The following is a 22,077-nucleotide window of genomic DNA, read 5'->3' as shown; positions in this document are numbered from 1 at the left end:
GGGGTCACAAAGACACGGGGCTCTGACAGGGTTGCAGAGACGTGGTCAGTACAGTGCTAGGGAAGCCAGAGGGAGGAAAGCACAGAGGCAGAGAGGACAAAGCAGACTCTCCCTCTGTACTGTCGAGTTCTAAACTGACAAGAGCAGTATCATCTCTACTCTTCCCAATTCAGCACCTAACACCAGGTCTCGCATGGGGTGGACTCACAGAGGCCACCGATTCATGTTGCAGCTGAGCTCCGTTGCAGAGACAGTCTGTGAGCAAATTATAGAGAAAAATGAGTCCCTTAAACAGACAAACTGGTGGGAAAAGAGGAATTACAAATGCAAAAACAGACATAATGTCAATAAAATGTCAAGACCGGCCGCACGGTGAGAATGCAGAGTGAGGGCAGCAGAGTGGCAGGAGGCTAGAGAGGATGGCTAACGGCATACATAAGGGGTTTTGTTGCTCCGTCAAGGAATTGGGATGTACTTTATAGGTCACCTGGAGCTACCAGGATATTTCAAGCATAACTAGACTTCAATTACTTTAGAAGAAATTTTCTGATAATTTCCTGGAGGTACTGGACCAGGGCATCAGTAGTGGCATAAAAATAACTGAATTGAGTGCGGAGGACCCGGGTTCGATTCCCGGCCAGGGCACACAGGAGAAGCGCCCATTTGCTTCTCCACCCCTCCGCCGCGCTTTCCTCTCTGTCTCTCCCTTCCCCTCCCGCAGCCAAGGCTCCATTGGAGCAAAAAAGTTAGCCCGGGCGCTGGGGATGGCTCTGTGGCCTCTGCCTCAGGCGCTAGAGTGGCTCTGGTCGCAACATGGCGACGCCCAGGATGGGCAGAGCATCGCCCCCTGGTGGGCAGAGCATCGCCCCTGGTGGGCGTGCCGGGTGGATCCCGGTCGGGCGCATGCAGGAGTCTGTCTGACTGTCTCTCCCTGTTTCCAGCTTCAGAAAAAATGGAAAAAAACAAAAACAAAAACAAAATAACTGAATTGATTAAAAAGATGATGTCAAATAGTACAAAACCTAGTGGACACATGGATACATACTTTATAGGGAAGGAGTTGATCTGGATGTGACCACAAAGGTCTTCAATGGCAAATAGGAGATATAAGAGAAAGTACAGATTGATGGGGAGAGAAAGTTAATTCAATTTTTAATATATTGAAACAGAAATTTACGGGAAATATAGGTGACTATACCTGTATTGGCGGTTGAGAATTATGATAAAGAGTTCAAAGAATCAGACTGAATTAAACACTTAAGCTAACAGTTGAAGGCGAGAATATGTAACATAGAACAGTGGTCCCAAACCCCCGGGCCACGGACCGGTACTGATCCGTGGGCCATTTGGTATCAGTCCGCAGAGAAAGAATAAATAACTTACATTATTTCCGTTTTATTTATATTTAAGACTGAACAATGTTTTATTTTTAAAAAATGACCAGATTCCCTCTGTTACATCCTTCTAAGACTCACTCTTGACGCTTGTCTCGGTCACGTGATACATTTATTCGTCCCACCCTAAGGGCCGGTCCATGAAAATATTTTCTGACATTAAACTGGTCCGTGGCCCAAAAAAGGTTGGAGAACACTGACCTAGAATATATAATGTGAAGAAGTTCTTGTAGGCCACTCCACCATTTAAGGGACTTCAAAGGAATGTGATTTCATTGCCTCTTTCTACCTCTGTACTCTAGCTCTATGCAAAAACATTTGGGAAGACAAACCTTAATGCTGAGTTTTACTTAGTGCTGGTGGAAGATTGATTGTTACTGCAAACAACTACCCTCTTAGGCACAAGATCCAGAAGTCCTGACATTATGCTGAGGGCAAATCCAGTACTTCATAAAGTGAGGTCTCAGAGAGGCAGAATAAATTACTTTAGAGATGAGGTCTCTCAAGCAGTGGTGAATAAAAAAACAATAGCAATTCTCCATTTATAAATGAGGAATTTGGAAACTATGTAGAAGAATTAGGGGGAAACTAGGATGTACAGTTAGTTAAATTAAGCAAAGTGACTGAGACAACTCTAAAATACATGAGACCTAGTTGTACTTTATCTAGATTAATTTAACACAAGGTTCCCCCTGGTGTTCACAAGCAGACATATCAACACAAACCCAAATCTACGTGCCTCTTCATTTATTAACCTGTATGCTTTACAGTGGTCCCTGGACTCTTTCAGGAAGGAAAATCCACTTGTTTTACGACCTTATAAAATGCTCTCTATGTTAAGAGTTAGATTCTCTTGGTTGAGTTTGTTTGTGAGCAGTGTTTACTTCTTTCTACAGTGTCCCTTCCATTTGCATTTCTGGGTACTACCCACAAGGAGTAGACACCGGCTTTCAGAAGGGAAGAAAGAGAAGGAAATGTGCATCCACTGCCTGGCGGCCACAGCCCGGCACTATTCCTCCCTCCTCCTTTCTCCCTCTCTCCCCAGTGTCAACACGTATTGACAGAGGCCCCACTGTTCCGGGTGCAGAGGAAGCGATGGTGAATGAGATGAAAAGCTCCTGCTAGTGTGACACTTGCACTCTAGTGGCAAAGACAGGCAATAAAGAGTATTTTACAAACAAAAGCATAAAAAACACCAGTCCACAATAAGTGGTATAGGTATTAGAGAGACATCCAGGAGTCAGAGACACCCTCTCTGAGGAGAGAACTGAATGAAATGAGACGTGAGCCCAAAGGGTATCTGGAGGTCAGGCATTCCTGGTGCAGAGAAGAGCTTCTATAAAACCTCAGGGAGGCAAGGGGCTGAGCATAGGGACCAGAAAGTGAGGCAGGAGAGGGCTGAAAACAGGAGATAGACTTGACCCAACTTCCCTGGAAGAAAACTCAGTGTGTGAAGACAGACTATCCGAGGCAGAGGGGAAAGCAGGGAGGTCAGTCAGGCAAGGACAGATGACAGAGGCTTGCACTCTGGTGGTTGGGAGAAACTGTGAGAAGGGGCTGCAGTCAGATACATTTTGACAGCAGAGCTGAACACATCTGCCAAAGGATTAATTGTCAGATGTGGGAAAAAGGAGGGAATGAAGGACAACTCCACAGAGATGGGGAGCAGTGGATGGTGGGGAATCAAGAATTTAATTTGGGATGTCTTCAATGATTATAAAAAATAGTCACAGTTTACAGACTATTGAAAAATAACCAGAGATATAAAATCACAGATACTAAGTGTGGAGCAGTGATTTCCACCCTGCTGGGCCGCCCGCACCCCAGGGCTCTGTCTAGCTCTGTCTGGCTGCAGCGCTGGGTGTGCCTCTGAGGTGCACGCTGGTCTAATAGAACAACCCAAATCACTCGTCCTGTTCAGAAACATGGGCTCACTTTTGCTTACTGTGATTACCCAGGACCACTGACACTTTCCTTGATACTTTGAAGCCTAGCCTTTCATTCTGGAGAGGAGGCAGGTCAATACAAGATCACGGGCTCTGGAGCAGGACTCCTGGGTTGAAACTCCACTACCACTAGCTAGGAGGCTCCGTACCTCTTTGTACACTTGCTTTACTGAATTTTAAAATTCAATTAGGGACATGGTCATTTTTACCCAGTTTTTGTTTTGTTTTTCTTTTTAGTTTTTTAGTTTAGTTTTGTTTTGTATGTTACTAGGACACATTGTTAGTCAGAAGTGCAGTCCTCGGAGCCTCAGAGAAAGATTGGACTAGCACTTGTCAAACAGTGAAGAGAAAACCATATTCCTATTTAATTACCTCAAGCCATCAGCCACTTGCAGTGCAATCCTGTGCTGCAGGGTCCTCGTGAGACTGGCTTTGTCCTGCTGAAGCAGGCGATCCAGGGAGCCCCGGGAGGCCAGCTCCATCACCAACATCCGAGGGCGGATCCCAGCCGCCAGCAAAGATATCAAGCTGGGGTGGTGGAGGTGGCAAAGCACCACCAGCTCCTGCAAAAGCCAGGAATCATTTAAGAGCAACACAACATAAGCTCTGACCCAACCATTGCCTCCCTGAAGTGTATCAACACTGTGAGCATGGTTTTCTCTGGGTGATTAAATTATAGAAAACTTTCTGTTCCTTCTCTGAGCTACTTTAAATTTCCCACATTTTCAGAAATAAACAGCTGATTTTGAAACTATAGTTTGAATTAAAATTTTAAGGTCTATGTTTCCCTTTTCTCCCCTTTTATCAGAACATTTAATGCAGGGACTGCATACACGTGGTCACGCTCACAGGTCATGCCAATCTTACCTACTGACTCCTCGTTTGCCACAATATCCTCCTCAGCCCAGGATTTCTGAGTAGCCACTACTGATCAACTGTTAACTGTCTTGTGAAGTACAACCTGCCTATCAGTTCTGGTTTGGAGAAAAGTTTACTGAGGGCAACGTTTAAGGACACAGAAATATATGCTTTGACCCTCCCCTGAAAGCTCCGCCGAGATAGATAGTATCACTCTCTACTGAAAAACTCTCTAATGACTTGCCATCCTCTTAGATTAAAATCTCGTGTTTTACACAGCCCCTGTGGCCTGACCCAACCTCACGCCAGCCCACCTGTCAGACCCCACCTCCTTTCTCTCTCCTCTTCATCCACCACCCCTTCACCACACTGGCGTTCATTCAATCCCTGGCAAGCTCCCGGCTCCTTCCTTACAGCCAAAGATTCTCTGCCATCGCTGAGCCCTCTGCCTACATATCTCTTCACTCGTCACCGAGCTGAAGGCTTCTTGGCACTAAGATCTTAGCTTACATACTATCACTTCCTCGGAGTGACATGTCTTGGGTCACCCTGACTAGAGCGGTCCCCGCCTGCAACAATCTCTTTCCAATCCAAGAAATCAGAGATATCATTTCACCTTGAACAAAGAGGTCTTTGTTCTGCTACCATCTTTCCTAGACCACACCCTCTGAGACTATACAATCTGCTTTATGATATTGGTGTTTTTTAATTCCACACACACTTCATTCTGCATATTTCAATTCACTCTGTAACCGTAACTTAAATGACAATTATAGCTTAGCTGATTTCAAACTGATTCCTGTCTTCATCTGTGCTTTCTACAGAAGCTCTGCTTCTTAACAACCAGCCTCAAAGATGAAAAGTACGGTGCCAGTGGCATCTATCGGGAAACTGAAATGTGGAGAAATCTGCCAGCCAAACACGAAAGGCTGAATCCTGACAGGGGATTCCAAGAACAAAAGCTTCACACTGCAACCATATTTCCTTAATAGATAAAAGTCTTTTCTTCGACCTCTGATTAGTTCAGTTGGTTAAAACCGATGTGAACAGGTCAAGTTAGCTCTCTTTTCTTTCATAGACACAGATGCCTAATCCAAACATTCTATCCTAGAAAAGCAGCTGAGAGACAGCAAAAGAATGTAAGGATCAGCTGCAATCCGTTTGGTAGAATGACTCTAAAAATGCTGCACCAAACACTAAAGTGTTGTCATTTTTTTTTAAGAAAGAAGCCTATTACTCATACTCTACTGTTTCTATTTCTTTTGTCATTTCCTTGGTTCACCTATATGCCTGTGCACTAATCAGTCCTGTATACATTTTTAGTGTATTAAGGATTCCTAAGCACATTACCTAAAATCTAAAACATATGTTGAAGACTAATGACTTAGGCTGAAAAATCAATTTATATAACAAATTGTCTATAGATTACAAGATATTGTGCCCAGATTTGGTTCACAGACTTGTGTCTATATACAAAATGTTTATCAGCTTATTCCTAGAGCTATGGTGTGACTCTCGGTACTAATAATTAAAATTATTACTCCAAGATATTTTGCAAACATAAAATTATTTTTATTATTCAGAGTAACTAATATACTGTGACCATGCATTTTCTAAGTTATTTAAATTTATACTCAGACATAGAGTATTTTATAAATAAATCAAAGGAAAAAGAAATAATAAATAGCTTCAAAAACACAGTTGAATTTTGATATGAGATGGCAGATTTTGCATTGGCTTTTACCTCTCCTCTCACCCTGTCTCTCTCCCTCATTCCAACTGTCAAGAAAAACAGAGAAAAAAAGACATAAATCCCTACCAGTACTTAAAACAAGAGAGGGTACTGCAGTGACCAATATCCATCCTTCTTTCTTTCTTTCTTTCTAAGAGTATCTTGACTTTTCCCAAGTTATCCAACCTTTGCTCATGCAGCCCATAAATTTTAGGGGAAAGGTGAGAGTATTCTAAGTAATACCATCTTCATTACTATCGTGATTGTTTCAGTAACACTGGCCTAAGCCAGTCAGCACACAGCATTCCCAAAAACATAAGTGTTTGTTGGAAAAAGAACACGTGACTTAATTGCAGCCAAGAAAAGTTTTTAAACAGGCTACTGTGTATGGATCTTGGTTCCTTTAAAATACAAGATCTCAGGAGAGGTGCCGTCCTTTCTTCTGTACGCGCAGTATACGATGGGAAACCTGGAGAAAAGAATTCTGAGAAAACTGTCTTTTCTTTGTTTTCAACAAGAGAAACAAAACTTTTTTCCTCCATAAAAAAAGGACAAAGCAGGATTTCATAATTAAACTTAAGTAAACTTTTGGGGGAAATGTGGTCATTATTTTTGAATTTTCACAAACGTGCAATAGGAGAGTCCCAGGAGATGAACAATGTATGACTTAATGTAATAATGGTATTGACTTCCTTACTTGTCTCAACAGTCTAAGTGATGTATGTTTATTAAAAATTTTTACAGCCACTTCTTCTCCTTGATAGGCTGCTCGATAAACTGATCCAAAACTGCCATCACCTTTTGAAAAAAAGTACGAAGCACATAAGTTAATATGTCCAAACAGAAAAACTCAATTATAACTGTTGTAATTATATCTGTTGTATCCTTGATACATCTGACCCACTTGTTTCATTGAACCAAGTCTCCTTTAATGCTTCCCCTTCTGCTGCTCCATGAACTAACATGCATCTAAAGATTTTGTCCCCAGTCTTCTTGTCTTTCGTGTGCACACTCCCCACTCAGCTACATTGTCCACTTATTCTATCTCTATATGTAGAGAATTTTCACATTTTCATTTACAGCCACAATCTATGTCCTGAATTCCATTTACAACTTCGTGTTGGAGATTTCCATTGGCATGGTTCTCCAAATTTCAATCACATTCCATCAAAAGGCATATTCGTTATCTTTTCTACAAACTAGTGTTTATTATACCCTCCCTATACCTGATAAAAACAAAACTCTTTTGGTGTTCACTCTGAAGTCAAAATGAAAAAAATTACCATAACTCTTTCCCCCATGCTTAGCCCCAAAGCTAACTGGCAATCCACTTTGCCTTTCTGAGGCATAAAAATGATTGTACCACTCAGTTAAAAACCTCTTTATCTGCCTCCCAAACTCTGGCAATTAAAGAAAACGGGAAGGCATAGTTTATAAGTACATGTGTTTCTATGCTAGTCCCATCCTCATCTCACACCTCATCCACAAGGGTGTGTGCAAAGAAAATTCTAGATCTGTAGTATGCTATTACTTTAAAATATATCATTCCAGAGGAAAAATCATTATGGCAATTACATGAAAACATAAAAAAACATGATAATATATACAATTATATTAGAAATTATTTTTACAGTTTATTGAGGAAAAGTGCATCTTAATTTCTATTCTCAAACCAACAAAAATAGTTACCCAAAAGAAACTCTGGAGCTTCTTCAAATTCCAGTTCATCACTATTTAACATAATATTTCTAGGCAGGTCAGCCAAAATCAAGTCCGGAGCAATCTGAGATATTGGAACGGTGAGCCTGGGTTGATCTGGATTTACCAGGAGGTCTCCTGAGTAGTACATAAAACATTAAAAACAAACTAAAAGATGTATGTAAATTTGTGATTGTGACTTTCAAAACTTTGTATTATTTCTAATCAGTCTTTTAGGTTTTTTGTGTTTTTTTTTACCAATCCTACTTTTCTCTAGAAAATTTGAAAAAGCTTTAAAGGTTACATTAATACCTATCTACTGGAGTTTTAAAAATTCATTCCTAGGTTCACTGATTAGAAAGTAGAATTCAGAACTGCCTTAGACTATCCGACATTGACTAGGTAATTACCTATTCTCTACTTTTGCCAAATTCATGGAGCATTACTATAGGGCTGACATGTTGCTAAGTTATTTCCATGTAGCATCTATTTTAAATTTTATGAAGTAGTTTTGGTTAGTATTCCCATTTCACAGATAAAGTTATGTTTCTCAGTGTACTAATATTCATCCTGTATTCTTCCAACTAGCATTCTTCTGAATCAAGAACACATGATCTTATTGGTAACAGATATAATCTATTTTTCTGAACTGTCACTATAATAATATGGTCCCCTAACTAATCCCCCATGAATAATAATAAATTCCACATTTATTACAAAACTCACTTTACAAATATTAAAAGATCACTTAAAAACATTCATAAATTGGAACAACACATACCTTCTTCTGCTTTCTTCATCAAGTCATCAAGTAAGATTTTTTTATGTTCTTCACCATCATTAAAACTATATAATGCCCATTTCTTCAACAAAGTTTCTCCTTCACCACAAATGTCAATCTCCAATAACCCTGGAAACCATTCTTCCATGAGAGAATCAATGTGATCCACAACTTGGCCCAAGAGAATACAGCCTACATAATCCAAAAAAGAGCTTATCACTTCTCTATCTGAACTTGACTTTGTCACAGAGCTTTAAAAAAAAAAAAAAAAGAGGAACTAGAAAGTTAAATAGAAGTTCAAATTTATTTAGTGGTAAAAATCATTCCTTACCTTTTCTACAAGAAGGAACTGTAATTTTTAAGAAGCTCTCTGGGTGATTATCTAAAACTTCAGATCCTACCAGACAATAAGCCTCAGGAGACCAATTCAAGTAGATGCCTTGTCGCCAATACATTCTGTTTGGGCGAAGTGCTCGTTCTGAAAAAAGTTTAAATGGGCCAAGGTGTATCCATGAATTATTAACTACTCCATAAATTAAAGAGGAAAGAAATCATTGAATGCACCCCAAGTGACAGTAATAGAGATATATTTGTTTTAAAAAAAAATTGAAATAATTATTGTCCTCATCTAAACCTATTAAATATAAAATATTTTAGCCTTAATTTTGAAAAAAATAAACAAAATGTTCAGTAGATAACCTAAGATAGATTTCAGGTTCATGATGTTGAGTAGTTTAACATGTTTAATAGATGAAGTAAAAGAATCACAAATAAGTTCTCAAAACTTTTTAAAAGAAGCTGTTGGTCATACTAACACCCAAACTTCCTCAATATCCCAGTGCAATGTAACTACCTATATGCTGATTAATTGCAAACAAGATATGGTTTATTTCAGATTACAGTAACACCTGCATTAACATAAATGAGTCTAAAATATAAGCAAATGGGCTTTGAGTGAGAACCTGAAGAATTTTCTTCTTGAAAAATTGCATACACTTATTTGAGGCCAATCTGAGGTCTTTATGAGCTTATTTTCTGATTTTCAGGTGACTTACCTATAAGTAAAGTCTGTGAAATGGTATGTTAATTTTAACAAGCTTTCCCCCTAAATTCTCTAACCATTTTCTTCATTAAATACATACCTCTACCCGACAGCATGTAAGGTGAAATTTCAAGTAATCGACTGATTAATCTCGACCAAAATCCCATTGGAAAATATGGCATTTCATATAGTCGGATGATAATTTCAGAGTTCTCACAATGGGGAAGCTCTATGACAGGCCTGTTGTCAGACAAACTAAATGGAAAAGGACATCATCATTACATAGCTTCATAAACAGCCAATCACGATGACTCAAGTACTTCACTACTTGAAATTGATGAGCTGAAAATAACAACTGCATTAATGTTCTTCACTACATGCTCTTCCTACTTTAAAAATTCAGTGGTTATTTAATCAATTCAAATGCATGCTCAGATGTAGTGGATGCATGAATTTTTTCAGTATTCTTATTTATTCTAATAAATAAATTATTATAATTAGCTATGCATAGACCAGTATCAAGCAAAAGATTATATAAAACTTGAAAAAATTGCATGTCCTAGAAGAAAGTATATATGTAATTTCAGAATTGGCCACGCTCCATCAATCAATGCAATTTGTAGTTTTCAATGTCACATTACTTTATTATATTCCCCAGGTGCTTGTAAAGTAATAAGAAAAATATCTACAGTACAGGGCTAGAAATTTCCATTGCCCCTCTGGAAATTCACTGCCATAAATTCTTTTAAGATTCCGGTAAAAACTCACTATCTCCAAAGAACTTGTTAATATAATTCTCTCAGCACCATGTAACGAGACACACACATAAAATAATCTCCAGTATTTACCTTTCTTAAATAATGTAAGCAGTTGTAGAGCAAATAGTAATTACAGACATAAAATATGTCATTTACTTTATCTTTAAAATGTCAAATGTAGTGTTTTCATTAAAAGTAAACATTATATTTCAGAAGAAAGTTTACATAATAAGCAAAAGTAATACTTAGTACATTCACCATAGATCAAAGTTATTTTGACAATTAAAACAATATAATAGATAATGAATTTCCATCAGGTAATTAAATATTTAAGTTTTTGGTTTACCTGCTTGGAACCAGCAAATATTCTTCTCCTATTGGCAAGGCGATCTGAAACTTTTCCAGGAGTTTAAAGTACTGTTGCATGTAGTTCTTTGGAAATCTCTTTTTCTTTGAAAGGAATTTTTCCACATCTCTACGTGAAATAATTCCTTTAGGATGTTTTGGATAGCCTTCTACTTTCACTGTCAAAATCTGAAAGATTTAAACTTGTAAATAATCACTGAAGCTTACTTTCTGTGAATAATTCTAAATTTAAAGCACCTTGTGTCACTTTGCTTAAGGAAAATAATCAGATGAATTTTAACATTGTCAAATATAACACAAGCCCTAATTTCACAAGCTAGCATCTATATTACCTAGAAGCCCAGTACGGGATCCGCTCTCTTCAAAAATAAACAAACAAACAAAAACAACAGATATATATATATATAATTAAATGAATAAATCCAGATCAGAAATTATGAAAATCCTCTGAAACCAATGAAGCTCAAGCCTTCCCAGCTCCAATCAATAGATCAATCTAATACCACACATCCTTATTACATTTTTATTAAAGATATATTTCTAGGGACATTATCTTCTAGCCTGTGTTATCACTGTAGGTTTGCAATGGAAATGTCACTTTACATTTATGTAACAGGAGATGGTTTCCATCAATGAGAAGAGAGGCAGTGTAGTACAGTTTACTAATTTTCTAACAATGTAACAACTGAATTTTGCTGGACTCCATTCGGAGTTGGTATCTGTAGGTCTGGGATGAGAGCATCTGCTTTTGTAGTCAGAAACCCAGATGAGTCTAATGTGGAGACCATACTTTGAACTTTGATCATCATCACAGAAGTTAAAATATATGTCAGAAGTACCCAGTTCAAAACAGGCTCTACTACTAGCTGTATGACCTTTGAAAAGGTACTTAATTTCTTCAAGTCACAGTTTTGTTTTGTTTTGTTTTGTTTTGGGGGGGGGGGGGTTTGTTCTTTTTCTGTAAAATGAAATTATAAAAGTGACTGCATTTAGACTGCCATGAGATTTTTAGCGTATAGTAAATCAGGTGTTAGCCTTTACTATCTACATATTTTTTCTTCTTCTCCTTGTCCTTCTTCTCTTCCTTCTCCTCCTTCTCCTTTTTCTTTTTTATCGAGAGGCAGGGAGGCAGATAGACTCCCATATGCGCCCCAACAGGGATCCACCTGGCAAGCCCCTTATGGGGCAATGCTCTGCCCATCTGGGGCCATTGTTCTATTGCTTGGCAACCGAGCTAGTTTAGTATCTGAAGCGAGTCCATAGAGCCATCTTCTGTGCCCAGGGCCAGCTTGCTATACCTGAACCATGGTGGCAGGAAGAAAGGAGAGAGAGAGAGAAGGGGAGGGTGGAGGTGGAGAAGCAGATGGTCACTTCTCTTGTGTGCCTTGACCAGGAATCGAACCCAGACATACACATGCTGGGCTAATGCTCTACCACTGGGCAAACTACCCAGGGCCTCGCTATATATTTCTATTCATATTACTTAGCAGATTGACTTTTTTTTTAATTTATTTTTGTATTTTTCTGAAGTTGAAAACGGGAGGCAGTCAGACAGACTCCTGCATGCGCCTGACCGGGATCCACTGGCATGCCCACCAGGGGGCGATGCTCTGCCCATCTGGGGCGTCGCTCTGCCGCAATCAGAGCCATTCTAGCACCTGAGGCAGAGGCCACAGAGTCATCTTCAGCGCCCGGGCCATCTTTGCTCCAATGGAGCCTTGGCTGTGGGAGAGGAAGAGAGAGACAGAGAGGAAGGAGAGGGGGAGGGGTGGAGAAGCAGATGGGCGCTTCTCCTGTGTGCCCTGGCCGGGAATCGAACCCGGGACTCCCACACGCCAGGCCGACGCTCTACCACTGAGCAAACCGGCCCGGGCCAGATTGACTTTTAAAAGAGGTTTGTATTTAATTTCTTTAGAACTATAATATTTAAAAGATACTGAAAAAAGGAGCAAGCATTATTTACTTAGGTAGTTGGCTGAAATGTTAAATTGTAAAATCCTTAGGCGCAAAGACTTGTCTTACTCATCTCTTTATTTTTATTTTGTACATATAATGTTTATGGAATCCAGCCTGACTAGGCAGTGGCATTGGACTGGGATGTGGAGGACCCAGGTTTAAAACCCTGAGGTCACCAGCTTGGGCACGGGCTCATCCTGCTTGAGCATGAGCTCACCAGCTGGAGCATGGGGTCACTGAATTGAGTGTGGGATCATAGACATGACCCCATGGTCACTGGCTTGAAGCCCAACGTCACTGTCTTGAGTCAAAGGTCACTGGATTGAGCAAGAAGTCACTCACTCTGCTGCAGCCCCCCGGTCAAGGCACATATGAGAAAGCAATCAATGAACAACTAAGGTATCACAACGAAGAACTGATGATTGATGCTTCTCATCTCTCTCCTTTCCTGTCTGTCTGTCCCTATCTGTCCCTCTCTCTGATTCTCTGTCTCTGTTTTAAAAAACAATGTTTATGTAGTCCAGAAATGCATGCTTGGTTACATATAATGTTATCTAATGAAAATGCATAATGGGTTATTAAATTATATTTTGGATGTCAGCTGTAATTGAAAAACATTTAACCCTTTGAGTAGTACAAATGTTCATGTACGTCCTCATGCCTCCTGACTATCCAGAGTATGATTGTACAAAACATTTTTATTATAAAAAAGTATAAAGCAACATTAAAATAAGGCAAATGTATGTTCTTCTTGCTTCCATAAATTGGTTATCAAACAAACATAATTTTAAGTTAATAAAACTGGAACTGGAACTAATTGCATATTTTGGAAGAAAAAAAAACTCACTCCCAGGGGTCAGCGAGCATGAAAAAAATTCACTATTCAAAGGGTTAAAGAAAAAACCTAGATTATGGACTTACCACATATTGTACACTTTATAGAAAGTCCCAGATCATTCTTACAATTTAGGTGGTATAAGAATTGTTTGGTGTTTTATTGTTTTAAGTTACTATAACTTGGTTTAAAATTCATGGTCTATCTCCAACCATACTTTATATTTTCTTTGTAACACTTTGTAACACCTGACATGTTGTGTTTATTTATTGCTTATTTCCTCCCATTTGAATTCAGCTCCATGCATATAGAGAGGTTGTTTTGTCTAGTGCTACAGTCCTAGCAACAGAACAATATCCAGAACATAGTTTGAATAATTAAAGTTAAAAGTGAATTTGGAGAAAATTATATTTGTAGCATTTTATCCTAGGATTAGGTTTATGGGCACTAGAGTCAAACCACTTTGCCTGAAATCTTAATGTGTAACTTTGGATAAATTATTTTACCTCCCTGTCACTTAATTTCTTCATCTTCAAGATGGGACTTAATACAGTATCATTTAAAAGAGCTGTTCTGAGAGTTAAATAAGACAGTCTTTGAAAAGTACCTAGTAACCCTTGGTATGTAAGCCATTATTACATACTCTTTATTTTATTTCATTTTATTTCGTGAGAAGAGGGGAAGCAGAGAGAGACTCCCGCATGTTCCTGACCAGGAACCACCCAGCAAGCCCACTAGGGGGCTATGCTCTGCCCATCTGGGGCCCTTGCTCCGTTGCAACCAGAGCCATTCTAGCACCTGAGATGAAGGCCATGGAGCTATCCTCAGCACCTGGAGCCAACTTGCTCCAATCGAGCCATAGCTGCAGAAGGGGAAGAGAGAAAGAGAGAGCAAGAGAGAAGTGAGAGGGAGAAGAGTGGAGAGGCAGATGGGTGCTTTTCCTGTGTGCCCTAACCAGGAATCAAACCCAGGACATCCACACGCTGGGCCAATGCTCTATGAATGAGTAAAACTGGCCAGGACACCATCATTATATATTAACTCTAATTTATTTTCCTTAGACAAATCAGTTTTAAAGGAGGTTTGTGCTTGATTTTTTTAGTAAATCTACATATGCTACTACTCTTTGTAGTAGGTTGTTCCAAAGATGAACATATCAATTCCTTTGCTTCCTACACATGTGTCTTCTCTGTTCCTCAAGTAATGGAGTCCATTCACCTTCCCTTGAATCTGAACAGGCCTTGTGGTTGTTCTATTGACTAGAATGTGGCAGAACTAACACTGTACCAATTCTAGGACTAGACTTTCAGAGGAGTAGCCATATGAGAGGTACATGGAGAAGCACCAATACATCAATATGTAAGCATAGCCTTCTTGAATTTTCCAGCCCACTTCAATGAAGGAAGACAAGTGAATGACCCCTGCCAAGGCCGTATGGAGCAGAACTACTCAGCTGAGTCTAAGCAACGCACAGAAGAGTGAGAAATAATAAACTGTTGATGTTTTAATCCTCCAAGTTTTGGGATATCTTGTAAAAAAGCAATAGAGAAATGAAACATTATCTTAGTCTTATCACCTTTAAAAGACATGCTAATATTCCTTCAGCCTTGTAACTATTAAGGCTAACTTATGCCTTTATGCAAGTAAAGAGAATTTTCCAAATTTCCTCACACGTTATTATCAATATTAAATTGCCATGCAAAGTTTTTAATACTCCACACAATTAACTCAATAAGCCCTTTTCATAGCTACTATCATACAGTTCAATGAGTTTTGCAAACTTTTCTGTGCCTTGATGGAATCTTCTTTAATAAGTTTAGTGAGGCCACTCAGGGCATACAGACGGAGGACAGGCTCATTAGAGCTTCTTCACAGGAAATTATTCCTGCCCATGCTTTGGTGATTCATAGAGGGAAATACCCCTATTTATTTTTCCTGATTGGTGTCAGACAAATCATTCTTGCTTTCACTTGACTATTTATAGCTTTCATTCTCTATAAACCTCAGTGAAAATAACATTATATTTTATTATATAATATATACTATAAAATTATGCTATTTATCTTTCAAGTTAATAAGAAACATAAATTATCATTGCACTGACCTTTTTGATCTATCTTTTAAAATAACTTTGAGCTGTTCAAATTCTTGACTTAGTTTTCACTTAAATTAACCTGTTTATAGCATAACTATTCCAATGAGAAGAATTTTCATAGAGTTTCAACTTCATTGTTCCACAGAATCTTGATAGCAATTTTATTGTGGTCATGGTGGAAATTTGCTTTTGGCTAAAAGACTGCGATTCAGATACAAACCACTTCCTTAATCCACTGAATAAGATACACCCACTCTAATAGTATCCACATGTGTGCAACTTTCAATGTTCCCAGCTCCCATGGAAAGACGTCACTTTTGGGTGACTAGACACAGATTGGTTATTTTCTGAGAGTTACGGTGTTCCACCTAGAACAACAGAATCCCCAGGGTGTATTTAAAACTGCTTCTGCTGCAGAGAATGCATCTGCCTCACAGATTTATTGTTTCACCCCATGCTGGCACACTTCCCAAAACTACACAGATACATCTGGACAGTTTTGAAGATTTTTTTCATTTCCTAAAATAATAAGCCTTAATTACCAAATATGTCAAATACGAAATTAGCTGACACTGCTCACTTACACTGCACTAGGGAGATGATGTAGAAGTTAAAATCATTGCTACCCTTATTTTACAAGTGAAAAAAAACAAAAACAAAACAAAAGTTTAAAACATTAAGAAATGCCACAAAGTAAGTATCATGAGAGATTTGCACGTAGTTCATGATGACTCGAGTTTGGGCTCTCAACCACTTCGCTGTACTGGCTCCATGGTCATTCAGCAGATGAGTAAAATCACACTTCCCGTGGCAAATGCGTAGAAAGACAAAAGTCTACCTAATAATAGCTACCAATACAGTGATAGGTACATTACAATTAATTGCCAATAAAAATCATGTTTTAATACGCTCTCAAGGTCCATGATAGAGGATTTAGATTCAAATACATTCCCTTTTTACCTTTGATGGTATTTAGAAACTATCAAGACTATGTAAGGGAATTTAATTACTATTATGGTTTAATTATCTAATTTAAAAATATCTAATAATTTAAGGGATTCAGGGGGCCACATGTAAAAGTATAAACTATACTCAGAAACCAGATTATTGCCAGTAAATACACCTAGTAGAGACACCTCTATTCATGATTAAATGTGATTGGGGTGGTTTTGCATCGCCAGCCATATTTGGCAAGGTTTGAACACAACATTGTTTGTCATAACTAAGAAAGTGTTACTGGATTTTATAGGGTAGAGGCCAAAGATGCTGTGTTTGCTTACCTTACAATGCACAGCAAAGAATTCTCTGGCCCTAAGAGTTAATGGTGCTGATGTTGAGAAACCCTGACCTAGTGTGTTCTCCTTGAGTGATTTTCTGTAGCAAATGTACATCAATGGATTATGAAAACTAATAAATATAAACCCATCTGTAATTATCACTGGAAAAAGAAACAATTTTCCATATGAAATATAAGTGGAGAAAAGATAGCTCGTATTACTGCCTTCCAGAGTTTTCAAAAATCCTAACCATTGAGAACTCAGACCATTCCTCTCAAGAGTCAAAACTCCCCTCCATGTTCTCTAGATAGAGGTTTCACAGGCCCAACTACCCAATTTTCTTACATATATTTACCACAAGGATGTTCACAAACCTTTCATTCAGTTGACTGGGTCAATAACTAAATCAAAGATATAATCAGGACCTAGAAAAGCACCATGGAACACAGCATGCGAACATTTGTCATTAAAGACATTAAAGAGGTAAAAGGGAACTCTGCGGTACCTTCCCTTCTTCCAGGAAGCTCTTCTTTAGGCGGTTTTCTATATGAAGTGTTCACCAGTTTTCTGCATCTACAGTAGCTTCTATCTTAACTTGAACACAAACTCTATAATGCTCAATGCTCTAAGTGGCACTTATTCTTCTTTTCAATCATTACCTCCATGTCACAAAAATATAGGATACCAACCTGTGCCATGACTTTACAAAGCCACCTGGGTTCCACAAAATATAAGTTGCTTAACTGCAATGCTGGGTCTTGAAAATGAAGAAGAACCCCTGTAGTAAAAAAAAAAACAAAAAAGAAATAGAAGAAAGAAAGAAAGAAAGAAAGAAAAGAAAGAAAGAAAGAAAGAAAGAAAGAAAGAAAGAAAGAAAGAAAGAAGACAAATCAAACCATGAAACATAAAATCTAGAATATACAAATATCAAGGGAGAAAAAGAATCTAGTCCAACTCCCTCATTTTACAGATGAGAAAACTTGAGCATGATTAGTGGGAGAGCTCGGTCTGTAACGTGGCCACCCTAGTTCTCAAGCTCTAAAGTCCCATTATTATAAAGAAGTATTTTTTAACGATATACAACGGTTATATGTAAGCATATTTGAGACAATGCCATATACTGCAGAGCATATACTTACAAATAAATGAATAATTTTATTTTTTGGCTTTCTAAATATACAATACAAAAACACACCTTATTTCCAAATAGAGTTAAGAGGCCCAGAATATCCTAGGAAGCGATCGGTTAAAAATGATGGAAAGAAGGAACAGATTACAATCCATGAGAAAATTTATTCTTTCATACAACAGATACTAGGGATAAAACAGAATCTAGTGACTCACCCTGGTACTACAAATCATTTCAGACATTTCTAGTGAGGTTATACTGATCAGGTACATAATTAGCACTGAAGTCGGGTTGAGAGTTGTCATGCTGACCAAGTGTGATGTAACAGGGCAAGGTCCGCTGCTCACAGCTGCAACCACTGATTCTCAAAGTGCCAAGTTAGACCATTCCAATAATAATTCTCTTTTACAGTACTGCATTCATTTGATACTATGAAAGGATATGCCTTATGCTCATGGTTCCACAGCTCCTGGCTAGTAAAGTCAACTCTTGCCCAAAGACTCTTTCCACTGTTACCCTTAGGTGGTTTCCAATCTTTTTCTTATGACATGATACATGATCTAATATCAATGCACATGATGATCTTCGAGAAAGGAAACCTCAGTGGCCTATTAAAGAATCCTGAAGCTATTCTGTTAAATACCTAACGCAGTGGTTCTCAAAGTGTGCGCCAGGGCACACTGGTGCACCCTAGAAGATTTCCAGGTGTGCCCTATGGTATTCCAGAGAAATATGTGCCTGTTGGGGACCAAAAAACCAACAGGGGTTTTTTTGTTTTGTTTTTGTTTTTGGTTGGTTGGGTTTTTTTTTGCATTTTTCTGAAGCTGGAAACGGGGAGAGACAGTTAGATGCCCGCATGCGCCCGACCGGGATCTACCCAGCATGCCCACCAGGGGCTACGCTCTGCCCACCAGGGGGTGATGCTCTGCCCCTCCGGGGCATCGCTGTGCCACGACCAGAGCCACTCCAGCGCCTGGGGCAGAGGCCAAGGAGCCATCCCCAGCGCCCGGGCCATCTTTGCTCCAATGGAGCCTTGGCTGCAGGAGGGGAAGAGAGAGACAGAGAGGAAGGGGGGGGGGTGGAGAAGCAAATGGGCGCTTCTCCTGTGTGCCCTGGCCGGGAATCGAACCCGGGTCCCCCGCACACCAGGCCGACGCTCTACTGCTGAGCCAACCGGCCAGGGCCCCAACAGGGTTTTTGGAGTTTAGATTTTGGGGGGACAGAGGTGTGGGGAATTGGCTGTAAACTGACAGTCTGCCCAACCCCCCAGCTCATTTGCCTGATTAGGTAGCAAAAGGCTGTTAAGCTGTGGTGCTGGATTGTTTACATTACCCCTCATGTTCCCTGGAAAGACTGGAGGCAAGTTTCTTCTATCCTTTGATTGATATAAAGTTAAGATGATATGTATGGTGGGGTTTTTCTGCACTCAGCACAATTAAGAGTAAGAGAGGAATTCTTCAATGTATTGATGAGGAAATGAGAGTTTGCCTTTCAAATATATGCCCAAACATTGAAGAAATCGTTAGGACACATCAGGCTCATGTTTCTCATAAACATGAGAATGAAAAAACTTTACACATTTGCTCCAGGACCTGCCAAATTTACTAAATCTTACTAAGAATGTATCTATATATATAAAAAGATAATTTTTTTGTTGTTTTTTATTTTTTAACTCCTCTTTTTTATGAATTCTAAAAAGCATAACTCAAAAAACATAACATAAAAATGTTTTTTAATGTCAGAATAAATTTAATTTTGTCATATTTATTTCATTTAGTTACCATAAAACATGCTTGGACTTTATATATATATTTTTTAATATTTGACTTAATTATTATAACATATTTCTCAGAATTTTGTATATAGTGATTTTAAATGTGCCCCGACTTCAATAAGTTTGAGAACCACTGATCTAATGTAAATTCCAGCAAGGTTCTTGTCTATTTTTTATCAATTATCATAGCCAAGCTTTGAAAAACTTTGAAACAAATAAACACACAAACCTGATTCATTTAGGAAGAGAACTGCATGAGGAAGCTCATTTTCATCTAACTGCAGCTGATTTTCTTTCACCAGTTGTAATAATCGTTTCTGGTCAATTACAGGAAATTCAATTGGCACATTTTTACGCTCTGATAAAATGATTTTCTCAAGTTCTACATAGCAGTCTGGAATCAGCTGCCCAACAACAGGCTGATCTCGGATCTATGTAATTAAAAATGACAAGCTGTAATATCATTTTATTCATATAGTTGTCAGGTGGTAGGTAAATTCAGTGCTAATAGGTTTAAAGAAAAGGGTATATCATTCAGAAGTGTATTTTTAACTAAAATCAAAATGTGATGTAAAATCATTTAAACTGTGAGGAATAAATAAAGTGATATTAAAATAACAAATATATGAACACATGCAAAACTGGATAAAACTATCAAATAAAGAAATATGGAAATATTATCCAACTATCCAGAAAATCCATGGAAAACTCAGAAAAATCACTAATAATAAAGGATTTTCTGTGGTCTAAGACATTAAACTTATATGCAATAGATATGCTAACATAAGCAATCAGTATTTAAGAGCTTTTGAACCTTGTTTATTAGATGAAAATATCCTTCCTGAGGTAAAACATTAAATTTTGTGCTTGTTTGCAAAATGTTATATTAATGGAATGTACATAATAATAGTGAGCTATTTTTTTTTGTCAAACCTTAAACTTGAAAAAACAAAGTCATCTAAACACTCTGACCTAAGAGGATGATTTTTGCCCTGTGAAATTCTATTTTACTCACTGCATATTAATTTAAAAATATATAAAATGAAAAAAAATTTAAATGACCTTAAGATGGTAGTACCTACAATAAAAGTCTTTTCTAAATTTTTTTAAATCTAATTTTTATAGAAATACAACTCTGATAGTAACTAAAATGCCTTTGAATACCACCAGATGGCAAACTCTCCCCATTTTTTGATCCATGAATATATTCTTGTATATTCTTTTTACCTGACAATGTCAGAATTCCTACCTAATTTTTTTAAACTTTTTACAAATATAAACTGGGTGTGTAAACACATACATAAAATTTAACTTGCTCTTTTCTACTTTAACAAGAACACTAGGAACTTCATTTATAGCAGCCGTAGTCATTACTTAGATATTTACCTCCAAACTGTAATCTCAAGGACTATGTTCATCCATCCCTTTCCCCAGAAAATTAAATATAATTCCACCAACCTCCACTTTTCATAATACCTCTCTGTATCACTTCTAAATTAAGATGAAACAAAAGTTTAGATTGAAGTTTATATTTTAACTCTAGGAGTACAACCTACATATGGAAATAAACAAAGGTTCTCACAGGAATCTACTCACATAGAAAAGAAATGGAATTTTACAGGGCTGGGTTCCAGAGCCAGCAAAGAATACCTCTCTGCTAACTGCTAATGGGTTGATCTAATTGAAAGGGGCATTGTTGGCACTAAACTCTGTTTTGTCCTATTTCTTTTCATTTGTGTCAGGTCACCAATAGCCAAAAGAAACATACACACTTTTATTTTGGAGTCTGCATAGATACATGTTAATAAGGGTGAGACAGGGAAAGGTTAGAGAAGAGATGAAAAAAAATGAGAGGGCAAAAATATTATTTCTAATAGACTAAAAACTGCTATTTGAACACAGGTTGAAGCACTGGAGAGAAGAAAGAATACTCAAGTTCTGGCCGGCTTGCTGGTTCTAGGTCATCGGAAAGAGTCACTATTTTGCAAAACAATCAAATGGATTTTTGAGCCAAGATGACAGAATGATGCCTCCATTAGCACTATATACCTTTCTTCAAATAATATTTCTATTTCTCAAAGCATTTCTTTTACTCCCTTATATGGTGTTGCCTTCAGATCTCATTTATAAATGCAGAAAGAAATATGGTTTTATTGATTGATACTGATAACTTGCTATTAGGTAAAAACAGTACTAGTCCAGCTTGATGAACCAACCACTTTATCTGTAGACTTTGCTTCAACTAAATTCAGGCTTTTTCAAAAGAAACTTATCCTTCAAGAAGTCTTTTTAAAAATACAATATATACTCCAACAGCAATGGTAAAAAGAGAAGCTATTAAAATAGTGTAACAACAAGGTTCTGTAAGTACAGGTATAGTATCAAGAGGAAACCACCTGGATAAAGATAACATTTAATTGGATGAATGAATTTTGT

The 22,077-nt window shown here is 38.1% G+C and overlaps 1 protein-coding gene across 2 annotated transcripts in view; it reads right to left on the bottom strand.

Moving 5' to 3' along the window:
• LRRK2 (leucine rich repeat kinase 2) overlaps positions 1-22,077 on the bottom strand; it is a 141,909-nt gene that overhangs the window by 31,840 nt on the left and 87,992 nt on the right. For both annotated transcript variants that reach the window (XM_066368965.1, XM_066368966.1), the window contains 9 exons: positions 19,871-20,072; positions 17,428-17,516; positions 10,556-10,743; positions 9,552-9,706; positions 8,741-8,887; positions 8,410-8,601; positions 7,620-7,766; positions 6,628-6,728; positions 3,713-3,903 (listed from right to left, as the gene is read on the bottom strand). In XM_066368965.1, coding sequence (XP_066225062.1) covers positions 3,713-3,903; positions 6,628-6,728; positions 7,620-7,766; positions 8,410-8,601; positions 8,741-8,887; positions 9,552-9,706; positions 10,556-10,743; positions 17,428-17,516; positions 19,871-20,072 — 1,412 coding nt within the window. The remainder of the gene's footprint in view (positions 1-3,712; positions 3,904-6,627; positions 6,729-7,619; positions 7,767-8,409; positions 8,602-8,740; positions 8,888-9,551; positions 9,707-10,555; positions 10,744-17,427; positions 17,517-19,870; positions 20,073-22,077) is intronic.

The sequence above is a fragment of the Saccopteryx leptura genome, chromosome 2 (assembly GCF_036850995.1).
Source record: "Saccopteryx leptura isolate mSacLep1 chromosome 2, mSacLep1_pri_phased_curated, whole genome shotgun sequence".
Taxonomy (NCBI): domain Eukaryota; kingdom Metazoa; phylum Chordata; class Mammalia; order Chiroptera; family Emballonuridae; genus Saccopteryx; species Saccopteryx leptura.
This window is presented reverse-complemented; position numbering and strand designations above follow the sequence as displayed.